Source organism: Ranitomeya imitator, chromosome 2 (assembly GCF_032444005.1).
Source record: "Ranitomeya imitator isolate aRanImi1 chromosome 2, aRanImi1.pri, whole genome shotgun sequence".
Taxonomy (NCBI): domain Eukaryota; kingdom Metazoa; phylum Chordata; class Amphibia; order Anura; family Dendrobatidae; genus Ranitomeya; species Ranitomeya imitator.
In genome coordinates this window covers 33,072,450-33,100,041 of record NC_091283.1, presented here as the reverse complement: position 1 = coordinate 33,100,041, position 27,592 = coordinate 33,072,450, and the positions used below count along the sequence as shown (strand labels likewise).

The window sequence follows — 27,592 nt, the reverse complement described above, 5'->3', positions numbered from 1 at the left end:
CCGGTACCTACTACGACTGTAAGCACTAGGCGGCGCAGTGCGCACATCCCCTGCTGGGAGAAGCTGGTGAGTGGTGGGGCATGTGCGAGGCGGGACCCCGGGGTATTACAGCTCAGGCTGGCCATGCTGGGACTTGTAGTGCCAGATTTCCCACACTCCGATCACATTACAATAAGGAATTGCCAGATAATCAGGGGAGAGTGACTTGTGTCTGGCTGCTTGATGCAGGACTACAACTCCCAGCATGCTCCGACAGTCGCCAGCTGTATGCAGGTAGTATACACTGGAGCATAGAGACGGCTTATTATTAATCCAGCAGCGCGGGCTGAAGACCACCATAAAGAAATACGACCACTCAGGTCACTGCGATAATAACGAGCGCTGCAATGTGATTGGCTGCTGCACCAAATGTGAGAATCCTCCGTCACAGAGCGCCGCACACGGTGACACCATGGTGGTGGAGGTTCTGGTGCGCCAGGTGGCTGCACACAGCGCCCACTACACATGGCGCCCACCACACACAGCACCCACCACACAGAGCGCCCACCACACAGAGCGCCCACCACACACAGAGCGCCCACTACACAGAGCGCCCACCGCACACAGCGCCCACCGCACACAGCACCCACCACACAGAGCGCCCACCACACAGAGCGCCCACCACACACAGAGCGCCCACTACACAGAGCGCCCACCGCACACAGCGCCCACCGCACACAGCGCCCACCACACACAGCACCCACCACACAGAGCGCCCACCACACAGAGCGCCCACCACACACAGAGCGCCCACTACACAGAGCGCCCACCGCACACAGCGCCCACCGCACACAGCGCCCACCACACACAGCGCCCACTGCACAGAGCGCCCACCACACAGAGCGCCCACCACACACAGAGCGCCCACTACACAGAGCGCCCACCGCACACAGCGCCCACCACACACAGAGCGCCCACTACACAGAGCGCCCACTACACACAGCACCCACCACACAGAGCGCCCACTACACAGAGCGCCCACCACACACAGCGCCCACCACACACAACGCCCACCAAACACAGCGCCCACCACACACAGCGCCCACCACACACAGCGCCCACCACACAGCGCCCACCACACACAGAGCGCCCACCACACACAGCGCCCACCACACACAGCGCCCACCACACACAGCGCCCACCACACAGAGCACCCACCACACAGAGCGCCCACCACACAGAGCGCCCAACACACAGAGCGCCCACCACACACAACGCCCACTACACACAGCGCCCACCACACAGAGCGCCCACCACACAGAGCGCCCACCACACAGAGCGCCCACCACACACAGCGCCCACCACACAGAGCGCCCACCACACACAGCGCCCACCACACAGAGCGCCCACCACACACAACGCCCACCAAACACAGCGCCCACCACACACAGCGCCCACCACACACAGCGCCCACCACACAGAGCACCCACCACACAGAGCGCCCACCACACAGAGCGCCCAACACACAGAGCGCCCACCACACACAACGCCCACTACACACAGCGCCCACCACACACAGAGCGCCCACCACACACAGCGCCCACCAAACACAGCGCCCACCACACACAGCGCCCACCACACACAGAGCACCCACCAAACACAGCGCCCACCACACACAGCGCCCACCACACACAGCGCCCACCACACAGAGCACCCACCACACAGAGCGCCCACCACACAGAGCGCCCAACACACAGAGCGCCCACCACACACAACGCCCACTACACACAGCGCCCACCACACAGAGCGCCCACCACACAGAGCGCCCACCAAACACAGCGCCCACCACACACAGAGCGCCCACCACACAGAGCGCCCACCACACAGAGCGCCCACCACACACAGAGCGCCCACCACACAGAGCGCCCACCACACAGAGCGCCCACCACACAGCGCCCACCACACACAGAGCGCCCACCACACACAGCGCCCACCACACACAGCGCCCACCACACACAGCGCCCACCACACACAGCGCCCACCACACAGAGCGCCCACCACACAGAGCGCCCACCACACAGAGCGCCCACCAAACACAGCGCCCACCACACACAGAGCGCCCACCACACAGAGCGCCCACCACACAGAGCGCCCACCACACACAGAGCGCCCACCACACAGAGCGCCCACCACACAGCGCCCACCACACACAGAGCGCCCACCACACAGAGCGCCCACCACACACAGCGCCCACCACACACAGCGCCCACCACACACAGCGCCCACCACACAGAGCGCCCACCACACAGCGCCCACCACACACAGAGCGCCCACCACACAGAGCGCCCACCACACAGAGCGCCCACCACACACAGCGCCCACCACACAGAGCGCCCACCACACAGCGCCCACCACACACAGCGCCCACCACACACAGCGCCCACCACACAGAGCGCCCACCACACACAGAGCGCCCACCACACACAGCGCCCACCACACAGAGCGCCCACCACACACAGCGCCCACCACACAGAGCGCCCACCACACACAGCGCCCACCACACACAGAGCGCCCACCACACAGAGCGCCCACCACACAGAGCGCCCACCACACAGAGCGCCCACCACACAGAGCGCCCACCACACAGAGCGCCCACCACACAGAGCGCCCACCACACAGAGCGCCCACCACACAGAGCGCCCACCACACAGAGCGCCCACCACACAGAGCGCCCACCACACAGAGCGCCCACCAAACAGCGCCCACCACACAGAGCGCCCACCACACAGAGCGCCCACCACACAGAGCGCCCACCACACAGAGCGCCCACCACACAGAGCGCCCACCACACACAGCGCCCACCACACAGAGCGCCCACCACACAGAGCGCCCACCACACACAGAGCGCCCACCACACACAGCGCCCACCACACAGAGCGCCCACCACACAGAGCGCCCACCACACAGAGCGCCCACCACACAGAGCGCCCACCACACAGAGCGCCCACCACACACGGCGCCCACCACACACAGCGCACACAGCACCCACTGCACACTGCCGGGGGTCACACAGATCCCCCCACTGCCACCAGTTTATCAGGGAAACTCAACTCCGCTGCCTCAAATCGTCATATGACTGGCGAGTGATGGACGGGGCCGCAACTGCTTCCACTACTAGGTTGGTTATTGGGGAACTCGCGGTGAGCGTATGGCATATATACCTCCAATTCCAACTTATGGAATATATGTAAATATATATATATATATATGCAGTACAGATCAAAAGTTTGGACACACCTTCTCATTTAAAGATTTTTCTGTATTTTCCTGACTAAGAAAATTCTACATTCACACTGAAGGCATCAAAACTATGAAATAACACATGTGGAACTATATACTTAACAAAAAAGTGTGAAACAACTGAAATTATGTCTTATATTCTAGGATCTTCAAAGTAGCCACCTTTTGCTTTGATGACTGCTTTGCACACTCTTGGCATTCTCTTGATGAGCTTCAAGAGGTAGTCACCGGGAATGGTCTTCCAACAATCTTGTAGGAGTTCCCAGAGATGCTTAGCCCTTGTTGGCCCTTTTGCCTTCACTCTGCGGTCCAGCTCACCCCAAACCATCTCGATTGGGTTCAGGTCTGGTGACTGTGAAGGCCAGGTCATCTGGCGTAGCACCCCATCACTCTCCTTCTTGGTCAAATAGCCCTTACACAGCCTGGAGGTGTGTTTCGGATCATTGTCCTGTTGAAAAATAAATGATGGTCCAACAAAACGCAAACCGGATGGAATAGCATGCCGCTGCAAGATGCTGTGGTAGCCATGCTGGTTCAGTATGCCTTCAATTTTGAATAAATCCCAACAGTGTCACCAGCAAAGCCCCCCCCCCCCCCCACACACCATCACACCTCCTCCTCCATGCTTCACGGTGGGAACCAGGCATGTAGAGTCCATCCGTTCACCTTCTCTGCGTCGCACAAAGACACGGTGGTTGGAGCCAAAGATCTCAAATTTGGACTCATCAGACCAAAGCACAGATTTCCACTGGTCTAATGTCCATTCCTTGTGTTCTTTAGTCCAAACAAGTCTCTTCTGCTTGTTGCCTGTCCTTACCAGTGGTATCCTAGCAGATATTTTACCATGAAGACCTGCTGCACAAAGTCTCCTCTTAACAGTTGTTGTAGAAATGTGTCTGCTGCTAGAACTCTGTGTGGCATTGACCTGGTCTCTAATCTGAGCTGCTGTTAATCTGCGATTTCTGAGGCTGGTGACTCGGATAAACTAATCCTCAGAAGCAGAGGTGACTCTTGGTCTTCCTTTCCTGGGGTGGTCCTCATGTGAGCCAGTTTCTTTGTAGCGCTTCATGGTTTTTGCAACTGCACTTGGGGACACTTTAAAAGTTTTCCCAATTTTTCGGACTAACTGCCTTCATTTCTTAAAGTAATGATGGCCACTCGTTTTTCTTTACTTAGCTGCTTTTTTCTTGCCATAATACAAATTCTAACAGTCTATTCAGTAGGACTATCAGCTGTGTATCCACCAGACTTCTGCACAACACAACTGATGGTCCCAACCCCATTTATAAGGCAAGAAATCCCACTTATTAAACCTGACAGGGCACACCTGTGAAGTGAAAACCATTCCCGGTGTCTACCTCTTGAAGCTCATCAAGAGAATGCCAAGAGTGTGCAAAGCAGTCATCAAAGCAACTACTTTGAAGAACCTAGAATATAAGACATAATTTCAGTTGTTTTACACTTTTTTGTTAAGTATATAATTCCACATGTGCTTATTCATAGTTTTGATGCCTTCAGTGTGAATGTACAATTTTCATAGTCATGAAAATACAGAAAAATCTTTAAATGAGGTGTGTCCAAACTTTTGGTCTGTAGTGTGTGTGTGTGTGTGTGTGTGTGTGTGTGTGTGTATATATATATATATATATATATACAGTGGGGCAAAAAAGTATTTAGTCAGTCAGCAATAGTGCAAGTTCCACCACTTAAAAAGATGAGAGGCGTCTGTAATTTACATCATAGGTAGACCTCAACTATGGGAGACAAACTGAGAAAAAAAAATCCAGAAAATCACATTGTCTGTTTTTTTAACATTTTATTTGCATATTATGGTGGAAAATAAGTATTTGGTCAGAAACAAAATTTCATCTCAATACTTTGTAATATATCCTTTGTTGGCAATGACAGAGGTCAAACGTTTTCTGTAAGTCTTCACAAGGTTGCCACACACTGTTGTTGGTATGTTGGCCCATTCCTCCATGCAGATCTCCTCTAGAGCAGTGATATTTTTGGCTTTTCGCTTGGCAACACGGACTTTCAACTCCCTCCAAAGGTTTTCTATAGGGTTGAGATCTGGAGACTGGCTAGGCCACTCCAGGACCTTGAAATGCTTCTTACGAAGCCACTCCTTCGTTGCCCTGGCGGTGTGCTTTGGATCATTGTCATGTTGAAAGACCCAGCCACGTTTCATCTTCAATGCCCTTGCTGATGGAAGGAAGTTTGCACTCAAAATCTCACGATACATGGCCCCATTCATTCTTTCATGTACCCGGATCAGTCGTCCTGGCCCCTTTGCAGAGAAACAGCCCCAAAGCATGATGTTTCCACCACCATGCTTTACAGTAGGTATGGTGTTTGATGGATGCAACTCAGTATTCTTTTTCCTCCAAACACGACAAGTTGTGTTTCTACCAAACAGTTCCAGTTTGGTTTCATCAGACCATAGGACATTCTCCCAAAACTCCTCTGGATCATCCAAATGCTCTCTAGCAAACTTCAGACGGGCCCGGACATGTACTGGCTTAAGCAGTGGGACATGTCTGGCACTGCAGGATCTGAGTCCATGGTGGCGTAGTGTGTTACTTATGGTAGGCCTTGTTACATTGGTCCCAGCTCTCTGCAGTTCATTCACTAGGTCCCCCCGCGTGGTTCTGGGATTTTTGCTCACCGTTCTTGTGATCATTCTGACCCCACGGGGTGGGATTTTGCGTGGAGCCCCAGATCGAGGGAGATTATCAGTGGTCTTGTATGTCTTCCATTTTCTAATTATTGCTCCCACTGTTGATTTCTTCACTCCAAGCTGGTTGGCTATTGCAGATTCAGTCTTCCCAGCCTGGTGCAGGGCTACAATTTTGTTTCTGGTGTCCTTTGACAGCTCTTTGGTCTTCACCATAGTGGAGTTTGGAGTCAGACTGTTTGAGGGTGTGCACAGGTGTCTTTTTATACTGATAACAAGTTTAAACAGGTGCCATTACTACAGGTAATGAGTGGAGGAAAGAGGAGACTCTTAAAGAAGAAGTTACAGGTCTGTGAGAGCCAGAAATCTTGATTGTTTGTTTCTGACCAAATACTTATTTTCCACCATAATATGCAAATAAAATGATAAAAAAACAGACAATATGATTTTCTGGATTTTTTTCCCTCAGTTTGTCTCCCATAGTTGAGGTCTACCTATGATGTAAATTACAGACGCCTCTCATCTTTTTAAGTGGTGGAACTTGCACTATTGCTGACTGACTAACTACTTTTTTACCCCACTGTATATATATGTGTGTATGTATATATATATATATATATATATATATATATATATATATATATATAGTGGCCCGATTTTCTAGAATATGTATGTAGTATATAGCACAGTCCACGCAGTATATAACACAGCCCACGTAGTATGTTGCACAGCCACGTAGTATATTGCTCAGCCACGTAGTATATAGCATAGCCTCACAGTATATAACACAGCCCACGTAGTATATAGCACAGCGACGTACTGTATAACAGCACACACAGTATATAACACCGGCCACGTAGTATATAGCACAGCGACGTAGTGTATAACACAGCCCACGCAGTATATAACACAGGCCACGCAGTATATAATATAGCCCACGTAGTATATAACACACCCCACGCAGTATATAACAGCCCGCATAGTATATAGCACAGCGACGTAGTATATAACACAGCCCACGTACGACGTAGTATATACCACAGCCCACGTAGTGTATAGCACAGCGACGTAGTATATAACACAGCCCACGTAGTGTATAGCACAGCGACGTAGTATATAACACAGGCCACGCCGTATATAACACAGCCCACGTAGTATATCACAAAGTCCACGTAGTATATAACCCAGCCCACGTAGTATATAACAGCCCACGTAGTATATAGCAGTGTGGGCACCATATCCCTGTTAAAAAACCAATTAAAATAAAAAATAGTTATATACTCACCTTCCGGCGGCCCCCGGATCCAGCCCAGGCGTTTAGCGATGCTCCTCGCGACGCTCCGTTCCCAGTAATGCCTTCCGGCAATAACTTGTGATCATGTAGGGGTCTCACGAGACCGCTACGTGATCTCAAGTTATTGCCGCAATGCATTCTTGGGATCGGAGCGTCGCCAGGTGCAGGAAAGGCTGCCGTGGATGCCGGAAGGTGAGAATATAATGTTTTTTTATTATTATTAATACCATATTTTTAACATTTGTTTTTATTATTGATGCTGCATAGGCAGCATCTATAGTAAAAAGTGAAGTGGTGTTTAACTTCCCCCCCCCCCCAATATCGCTGATTGGTCGCGGCCGGTCGGGCGCGACCAATCAGCGACGCTGGATTTCCGTTACGGAAGTTACAGACAAACAGACGGAAGTACCCCTTAGACAATTATATATATATATATATACACTGCTCAAAAAAATAACGTGAACACTAAAATCCCACATCCTAGATATCACTGAATGAAATATTCCAGGTGTAAATCTTTATTCATTACATAGTGGAATGTGTTGAGAACAATAAAACCTAAACTTCAGTGGAAATGCATCAAGACAAGGAAATGATGCTCAGTAGTGTGTGTGGCCTCCACGTGTCTGTATGACCTCCCTACAACACCTGGGCATGCTCCCGCTGAGAAGACGGATGTTCTCTTGAGGGATCTTTTCCCAGACTTGGATTAAAGCATCAGTCAACTGCTGGACAGTCTGTGGTGCGACGTGACGTTGGTGGATGGTGCGAGACATGATGTGCTCGATTGGATTCAGGTCTTGGGAACGGTTTGGCCAGTCCATAGCTTCAATGCCTTCATCGTGCAGGAACTGCTGCCACACTCCAGCCACATGAGACCGAGCATTGTCCTGCATCAGAAGGAACCCGGGTGCATTAAACCTGCATATTGCTCTCACAAGGGGTCTAAGGATCTCATCCCGGTACGTAATGGCAGTCAGGGTACCTCTGGCAAGCACATGGAGGGCTATGTTGCCCTCCAAAGCAGGGGTGTAGAGTCGGAGTTGTGGAGTCTGAGCCCATTTTCTTGGAGTCGGTTTAATGAAAATTGAGTAGTTGGAGGTTTGGCTTTCCCGTCTCCACAGCCCTGCTCCAAAGAATGGCCTCCCAACACCATTTCTGACCCACTGCCAAAACAGTCATGCAGGAGGATGTTGCTGGCAGCAGAAGGTTCTCCACGGCGTCTCCAGACTCTCAAGTCTGTCACATGTTCTCAGTGTGAACCTGATGTCATCCGTGAAAATCACAGGGCTCCAAAGTCGAATCCAGCAAATGCCAATTGCCCTGCATGGTTTTGGACTGTAATCACAACACCCACTTGTGGACGTCGGGCCCTCCTGGAGTCTGTGTCTGACTGTTTGAGCAGACACATGGATGTTAGTGGCCTTCTAGATGTAATTTTGCAGGGCTCTGGCACTGTTCCTCCTTGCACCAAGGAGTAGGTAGCGGTCCTGCTGCTGGGTTGTTGCCCTCCTACGGACCCCTCCACGTCTGCTGGTGTACTGTCCTGTCTCCTGGTATCTGCTCCATGCACTGGAAACTGCTGACAGACACAGCTACCCTTTTTGCCATGGACCGCATTGATGTTCCATCCTGGATGAGCTGCACTACCTGAGCAACTTCTGTGGGTTTTAGACACTGCCTCATGCTACTGTACAGTACCTCTAGGGGTGAGCAATGACAAAATGCAGAAGTGATCAAAATAGCCAAGAAGAATGAGAACTGAGAAATGGTCTGTGGTCACCCCCTGCACTACCACTCCTTTATTTGAGTTGTCTTGCTAATTGCTTATCATTTCTACCTGTTGTCTGCTCCATTTGCACAACAGCAGGAGACATGGATTCCCAATCAGTGTTGCTTCATAACGGAACAGGTTGATTTCACAGAAGTGTGAATGACTTGGAATTAAATTGTGTTGTTTAAGTGTTCCCTTTATTTTTTTGCACAGTGCGTATACCCCGGTACAGTCACTGCCAACTTCATAATAACAAAAGGAACTACCAGCTGCCACCACCAATCGTTTATACCGGCTGATTGGACACCCGTTACAGTCAGTATATTGCTTCAGGGGTGCGGTTTACAGAGCAAGAGGAACAGGGCTATTCAATTTTTATATATTGAATCCTGAAAGGTAGGCTGGGTTTATAAAAATATACAAAATAGGAACAACACAATACAATATATACAAACACAGAATGAAAAGGAATAATGAAAGAGAATTACTAAACCTGATGTCAACGAAATGGCTCCGAGCTTAGGGGAGGAAGGTACTTCTTAGGAAAATGGACAAAACCCACAGCGAGCTGCACCTGCCAGGACTGACAAATGACCAAATCCACATTTTGCTTTTTACTGGATCAAAGTGGCGCCCACATACCTTCCCTTGATGAACTCATGTAAGGCTGGTTGTGGGATGTGCTCAGCCCTTCAGAATTTTATGAAATCCCCAACTTTCGGGATATCTTCCCTCTTGGAGGTCCCAGGCGGTAGATATCGTCATCATGTTTCCCACTTCGATTTTACCTTTTGATAGAGATGGTATATGACATGTATAGCATCATCTATCGGACAGATGAGTTTAAGTGGTTCTACTGGCCATACAGTGATGTGTAATTGAATGTTTTATTTTTGTCCCCTTGCTACGACTCTGAAAATCTATATCCCATAAATATCGGATTGATGCAGAACTCCCAATATTCATATTTGGACATCATAGACAAAAAAGTCTTAAGAAGCTTCTTTGATAAGAGGAAGCACTATCCTTAGGAAAGATACTTCCCTGCTTCTGCGTAATTAGATCTCCGGCTTCCTGTCTTGTCCTCAAAACATTTCTCTGCAATTACCTGCTCACTGCAGGAGGTCCCTGCTTCAAATGATGTTGTGTTCAGCTCTTTCTACTTCTCCTGCTTTAGTTTTTAGCAATCTCAGTTATTAGTCCCATATGTGTCAATGTGAGGGTGATATGTGAGATGTCTCATGGATTTGAAATTTTCTCTGACAAAAGGAAAAAAAAAAAAAAATTACCAAAGTCATGAAGTGGATGGTGATGAATTTCCCATAAGTAGGACGATATTTCCAAGCATTTTATGAGGAGTTTAGAGCTGATCCGCTTGCAAAAAACAACTGTGTGAATATGGTTTAAGACTTTAAGGAAGCTGACGACTTTCGATATGGCAGCAGCCGTAAATGCTCCGTCATTACTCCATTAAAGAGCCTCGTTCTCGGGATCACTAGATGTGTTTTGGGCTAAAAACCACTTTTGCAATTAGTTTTCGTAAAAAATATTGGACAGTTTTTAATTCCACAGCCGCTGAATTGCGTTGTCTGCTGCGGATTGAGAACCTGACGGCGAGCTCCTTCTGACGGGAAAGTTTGGAACTCTTTTTTCTGACTTTTTCTGAGTTCCTCATCTGATTTATGAGCTCAACTGTTAAATATAGCTTTGATGTGGTCATAAATCGACACGGAGGAGTTGTAGAGTTATAAACTCAGAAGGAGCTCACTTTCGGGATTCTCAGTTAACTCCTTCTGCAGCCAGCATAAACAAAGAGTCTGGAAAAGCCAAACGGTGCAAAATTTGTAAGGACACCCAATTGCATAAACTATTTTCCTCCCAGAAGACATGCATATGCTTTTGTGACAGGAATATTCCTTGATTTGTTTATTTGCTCTTGGCATCTTGGAGAGGCACAAATGTAAGCAGTGGCTTGTTTGAATAACTATAAAACATAATGTTGGGGTGATAATTTGAATATTTGTGCTCCTATCCAGCAGATCCTGATCATCCAGTCTATTTGAGATTCTGCTAAGTTGGAGAAGAGCAAGATTGTATAAGTAGGAAGCCCATGGAAACAGCATGGAAAAGATCTTACATAGAAACTTCCCTAAGAACATCGACTGAATTAAAGAAGTTGAAACCCAATGATTCCTCATTGCCCGCATTCTCCACCATTTGTCGTGGGAAGTGTCCCGAGGAGGACAACCTCTGTAAGACTGACCATAATGGAGAGTCTATCGAAACTAAAAAAGATTTCACTTGTGGTGGAACAAACTGTATTAGGAAGGAACGCTCCGGTTGTGTTGTCAATGAAACCGTAGAAGATCCGTCAACAGCACTCGATAAAGCTGACGATAATCCTGAAGAAAATCGCGAGGGTTTGTTAATTGAACCGAGCCATACGCCAATGAAGACTGGACTTCAGAAAACTATAAAAGAAGAAAAAAGTGACCAAGAAGAAAAACCCGAAGAGACCAAAGATACCAAGCAATCTCAAAACCAACAGTCAAGGTCGTCCACCTTTGTGTGTGGTAAAAGCTTCTCCAGCAGCTCACATCTCTACAGACCCCAGAAGACTCACGTAGGGAATAATGGGATGAGTAGTGATCGTGGTGTCGGAGAACCTGGTGAAGTGAAGGTCTCAAGTAGAAAATCTTTTCCATGCATCTGTGGGAAGAGCTACACCAGCATTTCTCATCTCCACAGACATCAGAAGACATGTCAAGTTGGTTCCTTGGCCAACCTTGAGTCTGACCGTAAAGCAAGTCTGTTGAAGCCTTATATCTGCCCTTGTGGGAAGCGTTACACGTGCAGCTCTCATCTCTACAGACATCAGAGATCTCACTTAGAAGGACCTAACGAAAGTGCCAAGACTTACATATGCGATTGTGGAAGGGCGTTCAGCAGGAGGTCACATCTGACCCGACACCAGAAGACTCACACCCTACAGAAGGTCCAGATAGATGAACATGGAGGTGACTCTGTGGAGGATATGGAGATGGACACCCAAGGGAGGGTGAAACCATACGTGTGCACGTGTGGGAAAAGCTACACGTCTAGTTCTCATCTCTACCGGCATCAGAGGGCTCACCAAGGTGTCTTTGCAAGTTCTCGGGCTAGAGGCGGTAATCTGGAGAAACCTTATAAATGTGAGTGCGGTAAAAGTTACACCTGCTCGTCTCACCTGTACAGACACCAGAGAACGCACAAAACGCAGGAGCTTCTCGTCGATGACCTGGACGGTGACAGCGATGTCCACTTTGAGGACTGGAGAAAAGCCTTACCAGTGCGAATGTGGGAAAAGCTTCATTCTGTGGTTTTCACTGATGGTGCACAAAAGGGTTCATTGTAAAGCCCAGCGTCAGACTGCGGGGCAAGACTGTTCTTGATTCCGGACTTTTCTAAAACCAGGTTGTACTTGCTGAAGGTCTGTCTGGGAAACCGTCAGGCCGTTATTTTGATGACATATCTCAGACTTTCAAAGATGGGAAGATCTGGATGGGACAAAGCCTCACAGATAGGGCAGTATGATAAGGAACCAGATGGTAACGCACCTGTAGGGGTTGTAAAAGGAAATAACACCTGCAGAAGCCTGGGTCGTACAAACTGAAGGTCTCTACAAAAACGTAAGGCCATTACTTTAATGACATAAGGATCTCAGACTTTCGAAGATGGGAAGATCTGGATGGGACAAAACCTCACAGATAGGGCAGCATGGTAAGGGACCAGATGGTAACACGCACCTGTAGGGGCTGTATAAGGAAACAACACCTGCAGAAGCTTGGAGGAGAGTATCGCCCAGATAGCAGTTTGGCAAAGCGGACATATCACGATGTGCCGGCTGCACTCACGTAAAGGATGAGATCTGGAGAGTAGAAGCAAGGTTTTTTTATTTTACCAACACGTTTCAGCACCTTACTCAGGGAGGAATAAATATTTTGGGTTTTTACCTTGGGAAAGTCGCCGAAACGCCTTGGAGTGAATAGAAAACCTTGCTTCTACTTTCCGGATTTCCGGAAAATCTCCGTTGTGTCAAACTTGTGAAGATGTCATGTAAGTGTTATGTGGCAAGTATTCTTCTAAGGCTGGTTTCACATTTGCGTTTTTTGCCGCTGCGTTTTAACGCAAAAAAAGCATGCGTTTTTTTCCCTATATTTAACATTAAAAACGCATGCAGTTTTTTTGTATGCGTTTTGCCGCGTTTGACGATGCATGCGTCGTTTCTATGCTTGCGTTTTGTTGCGGAAATGCAACATGTTTTAATTTCTAGAGGCTTTTTTTGCCGCAAAAAAAGCATGCCTTTTTTTGCCGCAAAAAAACGTATTGCTGTCTATGTAAACGCATGCGTTTTTAAGCACATGCGTTTGGTTGCGTTTTTTAACGCATGCATTTCCATAGAGAAAAACAAGTCTACACACTGATAAGCCACCCCCCACCATCAAGGTGATAAAGGGATCCTAACCATAGCCATTTCTATTTATAGCGGGTTTTCTAGTTGATTTTTATGATTGGCAGCCGTCACACACTAAAGACGCTTTTTATTCCAAAAAATATTTTTTGCGTTACCACATTTTGAGAGCTATAATTTTTCCATATTTTGGTCCACAGAGTCATGTCACACGCCCTCTATAGTCCCATTGGCGGTGTCTGGATCTTGAGTTTTCACTTGTGAAATTTCTCATCATGCTTTTAAAAAAACGCAAACGCGGTAAAAAAAAAAACGCATGTAAACGTAAAAACGCGGCGTTTTTTTACCGCATACGAAAACGCATGCATCTAAAAAACGCAGCGTTTGTACGCGTTTACATGCGTTTTTTCCACCACCTGCGGATGCGTTTTTAACGCTGCCTTTAACGCAAATGTGAAACTAGCCTAAACGCAAAAATCCAACCTGTACGTCCTCGCAAACACAAACCATCAGATTCATCCTTTGTGCTTTTTTTTTTTTTATTAACTCTTTCCCTTTTTTGTACATTCTTCTCTCCATTAAATAAAAAACTAAAATGATTTTTTTTTATATTTTATTTTCCCTCTCTAACATGTTCTGCCAAAAAAAAAAAAAAGTTGCAAAATAAAAATCTAGACGTGCATGAAATTATTATGAGGGGGAGGGGAGACCCAGAAAAACATTTTGCCTTTTTTTTTTTTCTTTTTTTTTTTTTTTAAAGAAGTTGTAATTGATAGTTCACATTAAAAAAAAATTTGGCGGAAAAACAAACATCTAGCAAAAAAAAAAAAAAATCAGAAAAACAAATATAAAAAAAAAAACGCAAAGTATAAAAGAAGAACGCGGCATAAATGAAAAACAAAAAACAGGCAAAAAGACACCAAAAATTGGACAAGAAAAAGTGCAAATGCAATAATGAATCGGGGCTCATGGTCTCAGTTTTTCACATTTTTATTGCTTTTTTTAATAGCATGAAAAACTAAATTTTCAGTGGATGGCAAAATTGGAGCCCTTAGACTCCTGCCATCGGCGTCTCACCCGGCCAAACCCCGAAACGCGTGTCTGCAAATGGAGTTTTTGGTTTGACCTCAGATCTTAGGTCACGCGGGTCTTTAAAGGGCCAGTATTGGGTATTAGTAATTCCCGGAGACGCTGTCACCTGGTGGACATCTGGGCTGCGGGGGCCACACTAAGGAAGAATGGATGGATCTATTAGGATGGATGGAGATAGGGGTCAGGCCCCCACTAGTACAGTGACGGCTCCGCCTAATAATAGTCCGTCGCCGTGTTTAGGGGAATACCTCTTTAAATTTGGTTTAAAGGAATTGTCGATTCTAAAAGTTCACTTTTGAGGAGTTTTTTTTAACTTACTTAATTCCGTGTATTTTGGCCTAAAAAGTAGTTTTGCATTTGGGTTTCATTAACAATACTGCCCCGTTTTCCTTCCTCGGCCTCTTTGCCGGCTGCAGGATGAGTTAACTGATCCTCCATCAGCGAGCTCGCTCCGATGGGAAGGCTGGAAGCTGATATCCGTCTCTTTCTGAGCTTCTCTCCACCGGTTTATGGCCAAAGTTGAACGTGCAGGAAGCAATGAGCCTGTAAAAACCAAATGGCGCAAAAGGGTTAATGAAAGCCAATTGGAAAAATGGTTTTTAGCCCCAAATGCATACATGTAAGCAAAAAAAATAAAACATGTCCTCCAAAGGTGCACATTCCCTTTAAGCTTAAAGGGCTTGTCCACTTTTGGACTATCCATCATTAACAGCCACATCAATACGTATACCTTGCTTTCATAGAGGGTCTACGCCGCGCTGGTAGTTTTACTATTCTGGGCCCATTAATAAAGGGTGGACAACCCCTCTAATGCCCCTTAGTTACATGTGTTGTATTTCAGGCCATGTTTTTAGCCACTGGGGTTGAGCAAAACTTTCCATTCACTGACAGCAAGCAGAAGTCCTGATACCGGAGAGGATGTGGACAGCTGTCAGCACCAGTGCTTTGAGTCAGTCTATCACCGCCGCGGAGCTACTTATCCCGACCGGCAGCCAATCAAAGCTCTACTACTGCCACTGTGGAATCTTGGGAATCGTAGTTTTGTCACCGCTGCAATCAAGCGTTCAATAAGTGACGTAGAACTACACGGCCCGACTCGCACTGGGCGGAAGAAAACAGCCAATCAAAGCTAAGAAGCCGCTTAGAACTCCGGGAATTGTAGTTCAGCTGTCGCTACAGCCTAATACTCAGTGCACAGCGCGGAACTACATATCCCATGTCTATATGAAAGGACGGAAATTAAAGGCGCCGACGTCCCGCAGTGAATTTCGGGAGTTGTAGTTTAAGAGAGGACGTGATTGCACGTTGGATGATCAAGAAACGACTACTAGTCCCAGAAAGCTTTACGGAAGCGATAAATAAAGGGCCAATAGGAGTGTGAGAGTCGGTAAGCCCGCCCACTCACATGGTCGGAGAAGGTAGGAGCGTTGTGCTTGGGCTGAGAAGTGTTTATTATTGTGAGCGGAGGGCGCGATGGTGGCGTTATATCCGGGGGGCGACGCGGACTGATGCTCTTGGTGTCTGCTCCTGTGCGCCTCCTCTATGGGGAGAGCTGAGAAATAGGCTTGTTGCCCGTAGCAACCGGAGTCAGGGTGCTGATTGGTTGCTACTCGCAAGGTCTCGCTTTCAAATTTGCATATGTGTATGGGGTGTACTTATTTATTTTTTGGGGTTTTTTTTTTTACATGGAGAGTTACAGTGTGACATCTGTATGGGGGAGAAGCGCACTGACCACTTTACCACAAAAATAATAAAATATCCACAACTATGTATGAAGGCGGCGGCCTCTCTGTTCCTTCCTCCTCCATACGTATGTGTGGATTTCTCTGCGGGTCGGCAGCTTTGGGCGCGCTGCAAGACTAGGCAACAACTGGCGCAGTGAGATCACACTCCACGGAAAAAATCTATATATCCTTGTCCAGAGGCCGGAGGATCGCGGTGCTGGGTCCAACACCGGGAGAGAAGCCCGGCTAACAAAAGAAATAAACGTGGTGGAATTAGGGATTCATCTCTTTATTTTTTTTGGGGGAGGGGGGTGTAGAAAAATTCCAAATAAGGTGATTTACGAACATAGTAATGCACTGCTCAAAATAAAGGGAACAAATAACAATCTAACTCCAAGTAAATCAAACTTCTGTGAAATCAAACTGTCCACTTAGGAAGCAACACTGATTGACAATCAATTTCACATGGAATAGATACAGATGGAAATTATTGGCAATTATCAAGACCCCCTCAATAAAGGAGTGGTTCTGCAGGTGGGGACCACAGACCACATCTCAGTACCAATGCTTTCTGGCTGATGTTTGGTCACTTTTGAATGTTGGTTGTGCTTTCACACTCGTGGTAGCATGAGACGGACTCTACAACCCACACAAGTGGCTCAGGTAGTGCAGCTCATCCAGGATGGCACATCAATGCGAGCTGTGGCAAGGTTTGCTGTGTCTGTCAGCGTAGTGTCCAGACGCTGGAGGCGCTGCCAGGAGACAGGCCAGTACACGAGGAGACGTGGAGGGGGCTGTAGGAGAGCAACAACCCAGCAGCAGGACCGCTACCTCAGCCTTTGTGCAAGGAGGAACAGGAGGAGCACTGCCAGAGTCCTGTAAAATGACCTCCAGCAGGCCACATATGTGCATGTGTCTGCACAAAAGGTTAGAAACCAACTCCATGAGGATGATCTGAGTGCCCAACGCCCACATATGAGGGTTGTTCTCACACCGTGCAGGACGATTGGCATTTGCCACAGAACACCAGGGTTGGCAAATTCGCCACTGGTGCCCTGTGCTCTTCACAGATGAAAGCAGGTTCACACTGAGCACATGTGACAGACGTGACAGAGTCTGGAGACACCGTGGAGAGCGATCTGCTGCCTGCAACATCCTTCAGCATGACCAGTTTGGCAGTGGGTCAGTAATGGTGTGGGGTGGCATTTCTTTGGAGGGCCGCACAGCCCTCCATGTGCTCGCCAGAGGTAGCCTGACTGCCATTAGGTACCGAGATGATATCCTCAGACCCCTTGTGAGACCATATGCTGGTGCGGTTGGCCCTGGGTTCCTCCTAATGCAGGACAATGCCAGACCTCATGTGGCTGGAGTGTGTCAGCAGTTCCTGCAAGATGGTCATTGAAGCTATGGACTGGCCCTCCCGTTCCCCAGATCTGAATCCGATTGAACACATCTGGGACATCATGTCTCGCACCATCCACCAACGTCACATTGCACCACAGACTGCCGCCTCATCAGGAGCATACTTAGGCAATGTAGGGAGGTCATACAGGCACGTGGAGGCCACACACACTACTGAGCATCATTTCCTTGTCGAGGCATTTCCACTGAAGTTGGATCAGCCTGTAATTTGATCTTCCACTTTGATTTTGAGCATCATTCCAAATCCAGACCTCCGTGGAATATTAATTTTGATTTACATTGATTATTATGTTTTACTGTTCTCAACACATTCCACTATGTAGTGAATAAAGATTTGTAACTGGAATATTTCATTCAGTGATATCTAGGATGTGGGAATGTAGTGTTCTCTTTTATTTTTTGAGCAGTGTATATAGTTTTTATTATATATTTAGGAATTTCTTATTAGTATTGTATTATATACCGTGAATTAGTCTTTTCTTATTTCCCCATTTCACCTTATTTGGATTTTTCCCTGTTTTTTCAGTACATTATCAGTGACAACTACAACTCCTCCACCAAAAAACCCACCAAGCCCTTGTATGTTTCTGGGGACGCAAAAATGAAAACATAGGGATGAGAGAGAGAAAAAAGTGAAACTGATAAATGTTTTCCTCCTGACGGGGTTCCAGGCGCTGAGCCGCCCTGTATCTCAGCAGATCCTTTGTTGCTGTTGATGATCCTCGGGGCTCCGTTCTCCTCTCTATCAGGAGGCCGGTGGGCAGAGGCCCTATAGCAGAGCGCTGGTCTCAGCTTTCTCCTGAGTGGAGCTAAGAACGGGCCACAGACCCCAACCTCCGGATCATGGGGGTCCCAGCGATCATCCTTATCCTATGGATTATTTGCTGTAGTATGAAGTTCCCAATGTCCGTTCCCGACCTCCTTCTATACCTAAATCCGCCGTTCATGTTACCGCTGCTGCCAGTCAGTGGTGATAATGTGTGGCCAGTGATTGGCTGCAGCATTGAATGGGTGTGTGATGGATGAGGAAAGACCCCCCCCCCCCCCCCCCCCGGCCTGTACCTGCCCACGACGGACCCTCATCCACAGCTACACTCGTCCTTTTCTCTTTCCAGGGCGGTGAACGCTTGGAGACGGATCCATGTGTATGAGGAGACGATGGAGAAGGCGGAGGCCATACTGAACCACTCCCTGGAGATTATCTGCCTCCTGACTACAGAGGTGAGGAGCCATTACCGTCCCGGGATCGCTCGGCCCCTCTGACTGTGTATGACAAAGGGGGGGAGATTATATTCATTCTTAAATTCATGTATTTATATATATATATATATATTATATATAAAAAAAAAAATTTGCATCTTATCAAAAACCTTTCTGTACTGCCCTGTATATACCTGCCTGCAATGTGAGATGACTGAGAAACCATCAGTGACCGCAGAGTGAGATGGCTGAGAAACCATCGGTGATTGCAGAGTGAGATGACTGAGAAACCTTCAGTGACTGCAGAGTGAGATGACTGAGAAACCATGAGATGGCTGAGAAACCATCGGTGATTGCAGAGTGAGATGACTGAGAAACCATCGGTGATTGCAGAGTGAGATGACTGAGAGACCATCGGTGACCGCAGAGTGAGATGGCTGAGAGACCATCGGTGATTGCAGAGTGAGATGACTGAGAAACCATCGGTGACCGCAGAGTGAGATGGCTGAGAAACCATCGGTGACCGCAGAGTGAGATGGCTGAGAAACCATCGGTGACCGCAGAGTGAGATGGCTGAGAAACCATCGGTGATTGCAGAGTGAGATGACTGAGAAACCATCGGTGATTGCACAGTGAGATGACTGAGAGACCATCGGTGACCGCAGAGTGAGATGACTGAGAAACCATCGGTGACCGCAGAGTGAGATGGCTGAGAGACCATCGGTGATTGCAGAGTGAGATGGCTGAGAAACCATCGGTGACCGCAGAGTGAGATGGCTGAGAAACCATCGGTGACCGCAGAGTGAGATGGCTGAGAAACCATCGGTGAGCTCATTCTGCTGGAAGAGTTTACATCCTCTCAGCTGATCTCTGAGACCACGTATCAGCTGAGAAGAGCTCGGAAGAAGGAAGGTAAGAGTTACTGACGCTCCCGGCAGAGCTAGCTCGCTGACAGTGGTTTACATAAAGTTAATTAAACACTAAATTTGCATAATTATTATCGGGGGTAATAACATTGGAACGGAGACTAAGAAAAACTGTTCCAGAATTGGCGGAGAAGGAACTCTTAACCTCTTAACCCTTGGAGATTTTTCATTTTTCGCTCCCCTTCCCAGGGCCGTAACTTTTTTTTATTTTTCCGGCAATATGGCCATGTGAGGGCTTGTTTTTTGCGGAACGAGTTGTACTTTTGAACGGCACCATTGGTTTTACTATAAAGTGCATTGAAAAACTGTGAAATTGCAAAAAAACAAAAAAGTGCAATCCCACAACCGATTTTTGGGTTTTTATTTACCATGTTCACTGTCTGGTAAAACTGACCCGGCACTATCATTCCTCTGGTCAGCTTGCAAATACCAAACGTGTAGGAATTTTTTTTAGTTTTATTTGAGTTATGAAAAAGATCCAAAATTGTGTATGATGAAAACATTTTTGCTTTTGTTGCCATTTTCGGAGACCAGTAGCGTCTCCATTTTTAATGATCTGGGGTCGGGTGATGGTAATGATACTTTATATTTTGATAGATCGGGCGATTCTGAATGCAGCGATAACAAATGTGAATTTATTTTTAAATGGAGCAAAACTGGGGTGATTTGTATGTTTTTTTTTTTTTTTTGTTTGTTTTTTACCTTATTGAATAGTCCCCTTTGGGGACTTGGAGCTGCGATCACCCGATCTCCTGTGCCGTACACAGCCGGGTTTCGTCCTGCTGTGTGTATCCTATATCCATGTCTCCCATGAACGCCGGTCGCTTGTTGTGCCCCCCTACAGATTGTCGGTCAGTAGTTCTGTGTCTCGCGCTCTCTCTCCAGGATTATATTCTTGTGAAGAGAGAGGTCGATGGAAACGACTGCGTCTACAGCCTCCGCACGGCGGACGTTCACGACGACGGCCCGGACTCTGCGGCGACGCCATCGGATCTCTCATTCACCCTTCTAGGAATAGAGGACCAAAATCGGAAGAAGATCCTGGAGCTGACCAATCGGATGATCCGGCTGCTGACATGTGAGGTGGGGAAATCGGGGCAAGAGGATTCTAAAAAGCCATTTAAATGATTGTCCAAAGATGGACGCCTCCTTCTCTAAAAGAACCAAATATTTCCATCTATCCCTTATCGGTTGCCGGGGGTCTGACCCTTGTTTGGTGGTCTCGTAAAGAATGAATGGAGCAACCATTCAACCACTCAACCTTTGCTCCTCTTGGAAAGCTTACTTGTTTTTTTTTTTTTTGTTGTTTTTTTTTGCCGTCAATGGGAGTCCATTAATCAGACCTTCAGCGATCACAGATAACGTGTACTGTACCCTCGGGGCAAAACCCTTCACAGCCGTTCCCATCGTTCTGCTTGCATTTCAGGTGCCCTTAAAGTGTCAGGATGTGGCGGTATATTTCTCCAAGGAAGAATGGGAATATCTGGAAGGACACAGAGAGCATTACGACTACAAGCGACCGGGCGAAGCCAAAGGTGGGCCTGCGGGTGTGGGGTCCGGAAGCCTGCGGGTGTGGAAGCCAGGGTCCAGCTTCTAAGACGGCTTGATGAGGAACATATTACTTAAAGGAGTTTTTCATCTCAATGTACCTGTATAGAAATGGTCACCAAGTAATACCTGTTAAAATTTATGGTCCCAAATCTGAAACGGATCATCTATTCTTGTGATGCGTTTCTGATTGCGGGGGTCCCATGGGGGTTTCTAAGGATTCATTGTCTATAGGACTGATGGAGATTGCAGCGCTTAGCTATCAGTCAGTCCCATAGGGAGTAAATGGAGCGGAGGGCACATTCACCGACACCACAGGGTCTAGTAATCCCTTGAGGTCCCAGCCCACCATACTTGACTAGAAAGATCAATGGGCGATGAGTTTTGATTTTGAGACTACCCTTTCATCTCCTGCAGAACTTCTTTCCATGAACCACCAGGACATTGAGCAGAGTGTCTCGGCCCAGCGTCAAATTAAAGAGGAGCCGGACACCAGAGAGTATGAGGGTAAGGCTGAAGAGCAAGAAAAGGGGAAGATTAGAGCTGAGGAGAAAGTCGCCTGATCTGGCCAGCCTTCACTTTTGTGGCTGGAGTCCTGGGCGCCTTGGCTATCTCCTGAGCCCCGTCCTGATGCATCAGTGCCCATTCATATCAACGGCCTATAATACAGGACGGGTCCTACAGAGCGAGAGACGTCTTTCTGGCCAAGCGTGAGGAACGTGAACAGTGGACCTCAAAAATTCATTATTTGGTGTATTGAATTGTTTCTTTTTTTTTTTCTACCCTTTTAGTTAGAAGGGATACCTATGACCCGGGAGACCCGCTCCGCTGATATGTTCCATCATTCTGATTTTTAGAAGTCCAGCTGACATGTCTACCCCCGTGTCGTGTGAAGTCTGAGACTGGAGATGGCGACTATGAGGCAGCGGACAGAATCCAAACAGGTTAAGTATTGGGGGTCGTACTCATGAGATGTTTAGCAGCACTGGCATCTAATGTGTATGGGGGTCTCCCGACTCGTCCTGATGGCGGATGTTGGGAGTTGAGGATCGGGCCGTTGGATTATAATTTCCTGATCCTGTCATTCTTGGAGAGATTTGGTGCCTGACCATGGCCACCTCTAGGGCAATGATAGATGGTTGTCAGACGGACGAGCAACTTGTACGTAACCATTGCTGTTTTGACCCTTTAGGTTCTCCTCCATGTCTGTCTTCTGTCATAAGTCACATCTCTGAGAAGCCTGATGACATCTTCAATGCTCGGCTGACCGCACTAGGTAAAATATCTGTATCTGGGGTGGGATATAGATGGGAGGTATCCGATGACCTGCACCACCAGCCACTTCTGTTTACTTTGCCTACAACCACACGGGGGAAATTTAAATATGGAATCCGATTAGTTGGGGTCCAACATCTGGTGCCAAAATCTGTGTGCAGCACCGGCCAGACATACAGGTCCTTCTCAAAAAATTAGCATATAGTGTTACATTTCATTATTTACCATAATGTAATGATTACAATTAAACTTTCATATATTATAGATTCATTATCCACCAACTGAAATTTGTCAGGTCTTTTATTGTTTTAATACTGATGATTTTGGCATACAACTCCTGATAACCCAAAAAACCTGTCTCAATAAATTAGCATATTTCACCCATCCAATCAAATAAAAGTGTTTTTTAATAACAAACAAAAAAACCAACAAATAATAATGTTCAGTTATGCACTCAATACTTGGTGGGGAATCCTTTGGCAGAAATGACTGCTTCAATGCGGCGTGGCATGGAGGCAATCAGCCTGTGACACTGCTGAGATGTTATGGAGGCCCAGGATGCTTCAATAGCGGCCTTAAGCTCATCCAGAGTGTTGGGTCTTGCGTCTCTCAACTTTCTCTTCACAATATCCCACAGATTCTCTATGGGGTTCAGGTCAGGAGAGTTGGCAGGCCAATTGAGCACAGTAATACCATGGTCAGTAAACCATTTACCAGTGGTTTTGGCACTGTGAGCAGGTGCCAGGTCGTGCTGAAAAATGAAATCTTCATCTCCATAAAGCATTTCAGCCGATGGAAGCATGAAGTGCTCCAAAATCTCCTGATAGCTAGCTGCATTGACCCTGCCCTTGATGAAACACAGTGGACCAACACCAGCAGCTGACATGGCACCCCACACCATCACTGACTGTGGGTACTTGACACTGGACTTCAGGCATTTTGGCATTTCCTTCTCCCCAGTCTTCCTCCAGACTCTGGCACCTTGATTTCCGAATGACATGCAAAATTTGCTTTCATCAGAAAAAAGTACTTGGGACCACTTAGCAACAGTCCAGTGCTGCTTCTCTGTAGCCCAGGTCAGGCGCCTCTGCCGCTGTTTATGGTTCAAAAGTGGCTTTACCTGGGGAATGCGGCACCTGTAGCCCATTTCCTGCACACGCCTGTGCACGGTGGCTCTGGATGTTTCCACACCAGACTCAGTCCACTGCTTCCTCAGGTTCCCCAAGGTCTGGAATCGCTCCTTCTCCACAATCTTCCTCAGGGTCCGGTCTCCTCTTCTCGTTGTACAGCGTTTTCTGCCACATTGTTTCCTTCCAACAGACTTACCATTGAGGTGCCTTGATACAGCACTCTGGGAACAGCCTATTTGTTGAGAAATTTCTTTCTGGGTCTTACCCTCTTGCTTGAGGGTGTCAATGATGGCCTTCTTGACATCTGTCAGGTCGCTAGTCTTACCCATGATGGGGGTTTTGAGTAATGAACCAGGCAGGGAGTTTATAAAAGCCTCAGGTATCTTTTGCATGTGTTTAGAGTTAATTAGTTGATTCAGAAGATTAGGGTAATAGGTCGTTTAGAGAACCTTTTCTTGATATGCTAATTTATTGAGACAGGTTTTTTAGGTTATCAGGAGTTGTATGCCAAAATCATCAGTATTAAAACAATAAAAGACCTGACAAATTTCAGTTGGTGGATAATGAATCTATAATATATGAAAATTTAATTGTAATCATTACATTATGGTAAACAATGAAATTTAACACTATATGCTAATTTTTTGAGAAGGACCTGTATATGGTGTATGGCAGAGGTGTCAAACTGCATTCCTCGAGGGCTGCAAACAGGTCATGTTTTCAGGATTTCCTTAGTATTGCACAGGTGATGGAATCATTCTGTGCAGGTGATTAAATTATCACCTGTGCAACGCAAGGAAATCCTGAAAACATGACCTGTTTGCAGCCCTCGAGGAATGCAGTTTGACACCTCTGGTGTATGGTGCCATCTCACCACAGCTCTACGCACTTTCTCGTGACCGTTCTCTGATCCTTCAGTCCACCTCCCATTGACTTCAATAGAAGTTGACCTCCAGATCCTGAGAACGGCCAGAACACTACTCCGTACCTTGTTCACAGTCACCAGAGGAGCTGATGGCTGCTGATCGGTGGGAGTGTTGGGTGTCTGCCCCTACCTATCTGATATCTACGGCCAATCCTGAGGATAGACCAGCAATATCAAAGTTGTGGACAATCCCTTTAAGCATCACATGAAGTAAATTTGCCATTTGTGTAATGCATGGACACGCTGGGTCCTCCACAATGAATAACGGGGTCCCTTCCACCTAGAGGGCTCGTTTTGTCATCATTCCGAAATAATTATTCAGATGGTGGCGGAGAATAAACCGTTCGTTCTTCTCTCTTTGTTTTTTTTTTTTTTTCTACCAGATAATGACTTCATCAAAGATCCGACTGTGAAATCAGAAATCATCTACCAATTAACAGTTACCGATAAAAGATGCCGAAAATCAAAGTCAGGAGCGAAGACTTCTCCATGTGGACTGTGCAGAAAAAGATTCGCCAGCAAGTCGTCTCTCAGCCGTCACCTGAAACTTCACTTTGGGGAGAAGGCGTTTCCATGTCCTACGTGCGGAAAGAGGTTTTCCTGCAGGAATCATGTGGAAGCCCACCTACGGATCCACACCGGGGAGAGACCGTTCTCCTGTGCGGAGTGTGGACGGAAATTCACGAACCATTCCCATCTAGTGCTCCACAAGGTAGTCCACACCAAAGAGAAGCCGTACTCGTGTCCGGTTTGCGGGAGAAGATTCACTAGACAATCGAGCGTGGTCAAGCACTCCGGGATCCACGCCGAGAAGAAACCTTACATGTGCAACGAGTGCGGCAAGAGTTACTGCCAAAACGCCAACTTGGTGGTCCACAAACGATTGCATTCTGGGGAGAAGCCGTACACCTGCAAACATTGCGAGAGAGGGTTTATCTGTAAAGCCACCATGCTGAGACACGAGATGTCACACACCGGAGAGAAGCCGTTCGCCTGCCCCCAGTGCGAGAAGTGTTTCCTGGACAACGCAGCTCTCAACAAACATAAACGGAGAGTCCACGTCAACTCCTAGCGGACCGACGGTGGCTGCTCGTTGGGAGAGCGGGGACGAGATGCCTCGATGTGGAATTCTGTGTAATGATGGCTCTGCTTGGAGGTCCTTGAAGAGCTGGCGATGAGTAGACTAGACAGTAGTATGGTATCTTCTCTACCAGAAGCCTGGTGGTCCACGGCTGAATGGTCTGGAGAAGCCACAAAGGTTCTGGGATGCATCAACAATTACTTGATGTTTTTTCAGAAGGGTCTCGATTCCTTTTGGATTTTTTTTTTCAGTGTTAATCACGGTTTCTGTTCCAAAGATACAAAATAAAATAATGGTAAATGACCGTGTGTTGTATCATCGAGAGGGGACGTGGGGTAAACGGGAATAGTTACCCAAGTAGGTAGATCACAGGCAGGAAACAATGACCCGGTGATGCAAGGTTCTCTGCAAACGGAAGGTTTTTGGAGTTGATCCACCTCAAAAATTGTGTAAAAGCTCTTGGAAGACTCATCACTTCCAGTGTAAAAACCCCTTCATGGTCAGAAATTCCATCTTTTGAGCATTTTATGTTTCTGCTTAAGGTTTTGCAAAACGGCTGGTGGGGAAGGGAAAAAAAAAAAATAGCATATCCCGTCTTCAGAGCGGCTCCTCATGGAATCTGCTCCATACTTGGCATCGTCCAATCAAAATGCTCTGAAAAATCTTTAGGCGGGGGGGAAGATTCCAAAAAACTTTATGGATCTAATAACTCTCCAAAAAAGTAAATGTTCCAAAATTAGCCAGTTTCTCTGAATGCCTCCAAAAAAAAGTCTAAGTCTGTGGGAACATAGCCGGAAGGAGAGGGATATTTGCATAATTTCTCAGATTATTTTTTCTTCTAGATTGCCACACTGTTATGGACTGACCTGGTTTGGAGTAGCGGTATTGCAACCACTCGCGGCTGCACGGGCAGGTAGCGTGGTCAGGAATAGCCAGGGGTCGGTACCCGGGAGTAGCAGTATAGTCGAGGATAAGTAGCAGGCGGAAAGAGCTTGACTAAAGGCGGAGAGCGCCATAATCTCGCAAGGAAGGGTAACGCCAGGATTACACAGAAGCTGCCAGCAGAGGATCTTGATGATTTGCCCAAGTGCATTCAGCTCAGAACCTTCCACAGACGACCATTAAGGACCTCGGTGACAACAGCCGAGGCTGGAAATGCCTGCATGTGTCTCCTTCTCCAGACTGGATATAGCTAGAGATTTGCAAATGTTTCCATTTTGTTCCTCAGTTGCAGATCATTGTCCTCTCCCCATCCTGTGAAATCCACAACTTTTCCTTCTTGATGTTGCACTTTCCATGACAAGCAGTGTCCAGGATACTTAATGGGCAAATCACTATTTAAGACTTATGTTGCCTCACCCCGGAAAATCCCTCCAACACCCCAACCACCATGTTCCTCTGCTTAGTCTTATGGTCCACTGCCTGTTGTCAAGTGTGCGCCATCTCTAGCTGCAGCGACAGATACAGGAAGCGGGGGTGGGGCTTTGTATCTACAGGAAGCAGGGGAGGGTCTCTACAGGAAGCAGGGGTGGGGCTTAGCCTGTCTACAGGAAGTGGGGGTTGGACTTTACAGGAAGCAGGGGTGGGGCTTTGTCTACAGGAAGTGGGGGTTGGACTTTACAGGAAGCAGGGGTGGGGCTTAGTCTGTCTACAGGAAGTGGGGGTTGGACTTTACAGGAAGCAGGGGTGGGGCTTTGTATCTACAGGAAGCAGGGGAGGGTCTCTACAGTAAGCAGGGGTGGGGCTTAGCCTGTCTACAGGAAGTGGGGGTTGGACTTTACAGGAAGCAGGGGTG

At 47.4% G+C, this 27,592-nt stretch overlaps 2 protein-coding genes across 3 annotated transcripts; both read left to right on the top strand.

Annotated features, from left to right (window-relative positions):
- On the top strand, positions 1-14,073 carry LOC138661607 (histone-lysine N-methyltransferase PRDM9-like). Of its 2 annotated transcripts, none has more exons than XM_069746428.1 (2): positions 1-66; positions 11,064-14,073. In XM_069746428.1, exon 2 carries the CDS (start codon positions 11,135-11,137, stop codon positions 12,416-12,418), a length of 1,284 nt encoding a protein of 427 aa, XP_069602529.1. In that variant the 5' UTR covers positions 1-66; positions 11,064-11,134; the 3' UTR covers positions 12,419-14,073. The 2 variants fall into 2 exon arrangements, with proteins under 2 accessions (XP_069602529.1, XP_069602528.1); XM_069746427.1 differs by having other exon boundaries at positions 13-66; positions 11,061-14,073.
- Positions 14,074-15,933: 1,860 nt separating this feature from the next.
- On the top strand, positions 15,934-26,101 carry LOC138661606 (zinc finger protein 3-like). Its single transcript, XM_069746425.1, has 8 exons — positions 15,934-15,984; positions 18,828-18,933; positions 20,724-20,921; positions 21,265-21,373; positions 21,804-21,893; positions 22,244-22,330; positions 22,579-22,662; positions 25,100-26,101. Exons 2-8 carry the CDS (start codon positions 18,871-18,873, stop codon positions 25,786-25,788), a joined length of 1,320 nt encoding a protein of 439 aa, XP_069602526.1. The 5' UTR covers positions 15,934-15,984; positions 18,828-18,870; the 3' UTR covers positions 25,789-26,101.
- The last annotated feature ends 1,491 nt before the right edge of the window (positions 26,102-27,592 follow it).

Excerpts from the sequence above, each read along its gene's own strand:
- LOC138661607 (XM_069746428.1), top strand. The coding sequence starts at position 11,135 with ATGGAAACAGCATGGAAAAGATCTTACATAGAAACTTCCCTAAGAACA.
- LOC138661606 (XM_069746425.1), top strand. The coding sequence starts at position 18,871 with ATGGAGAAGGCGGAGGCCATACTGAACCACTCCCTGGAGATTATCTGC. Across the intron at positions 20,922-21,264 it reads TCCGGCTGCTGACATGTGAG|GTGCCCTTAAAGTGTCAGGA; the intron begins GTGGGGAAATCG and ends CTTGCATTTCAG. Across the intron at positions 22,663-25,099 it reads TGCTCGGCTGACCGCACTAG|ATAATGACTTCATCAAAGAT; the intron begins GTAAAATATCTG and ends TTTTTCTACCAG.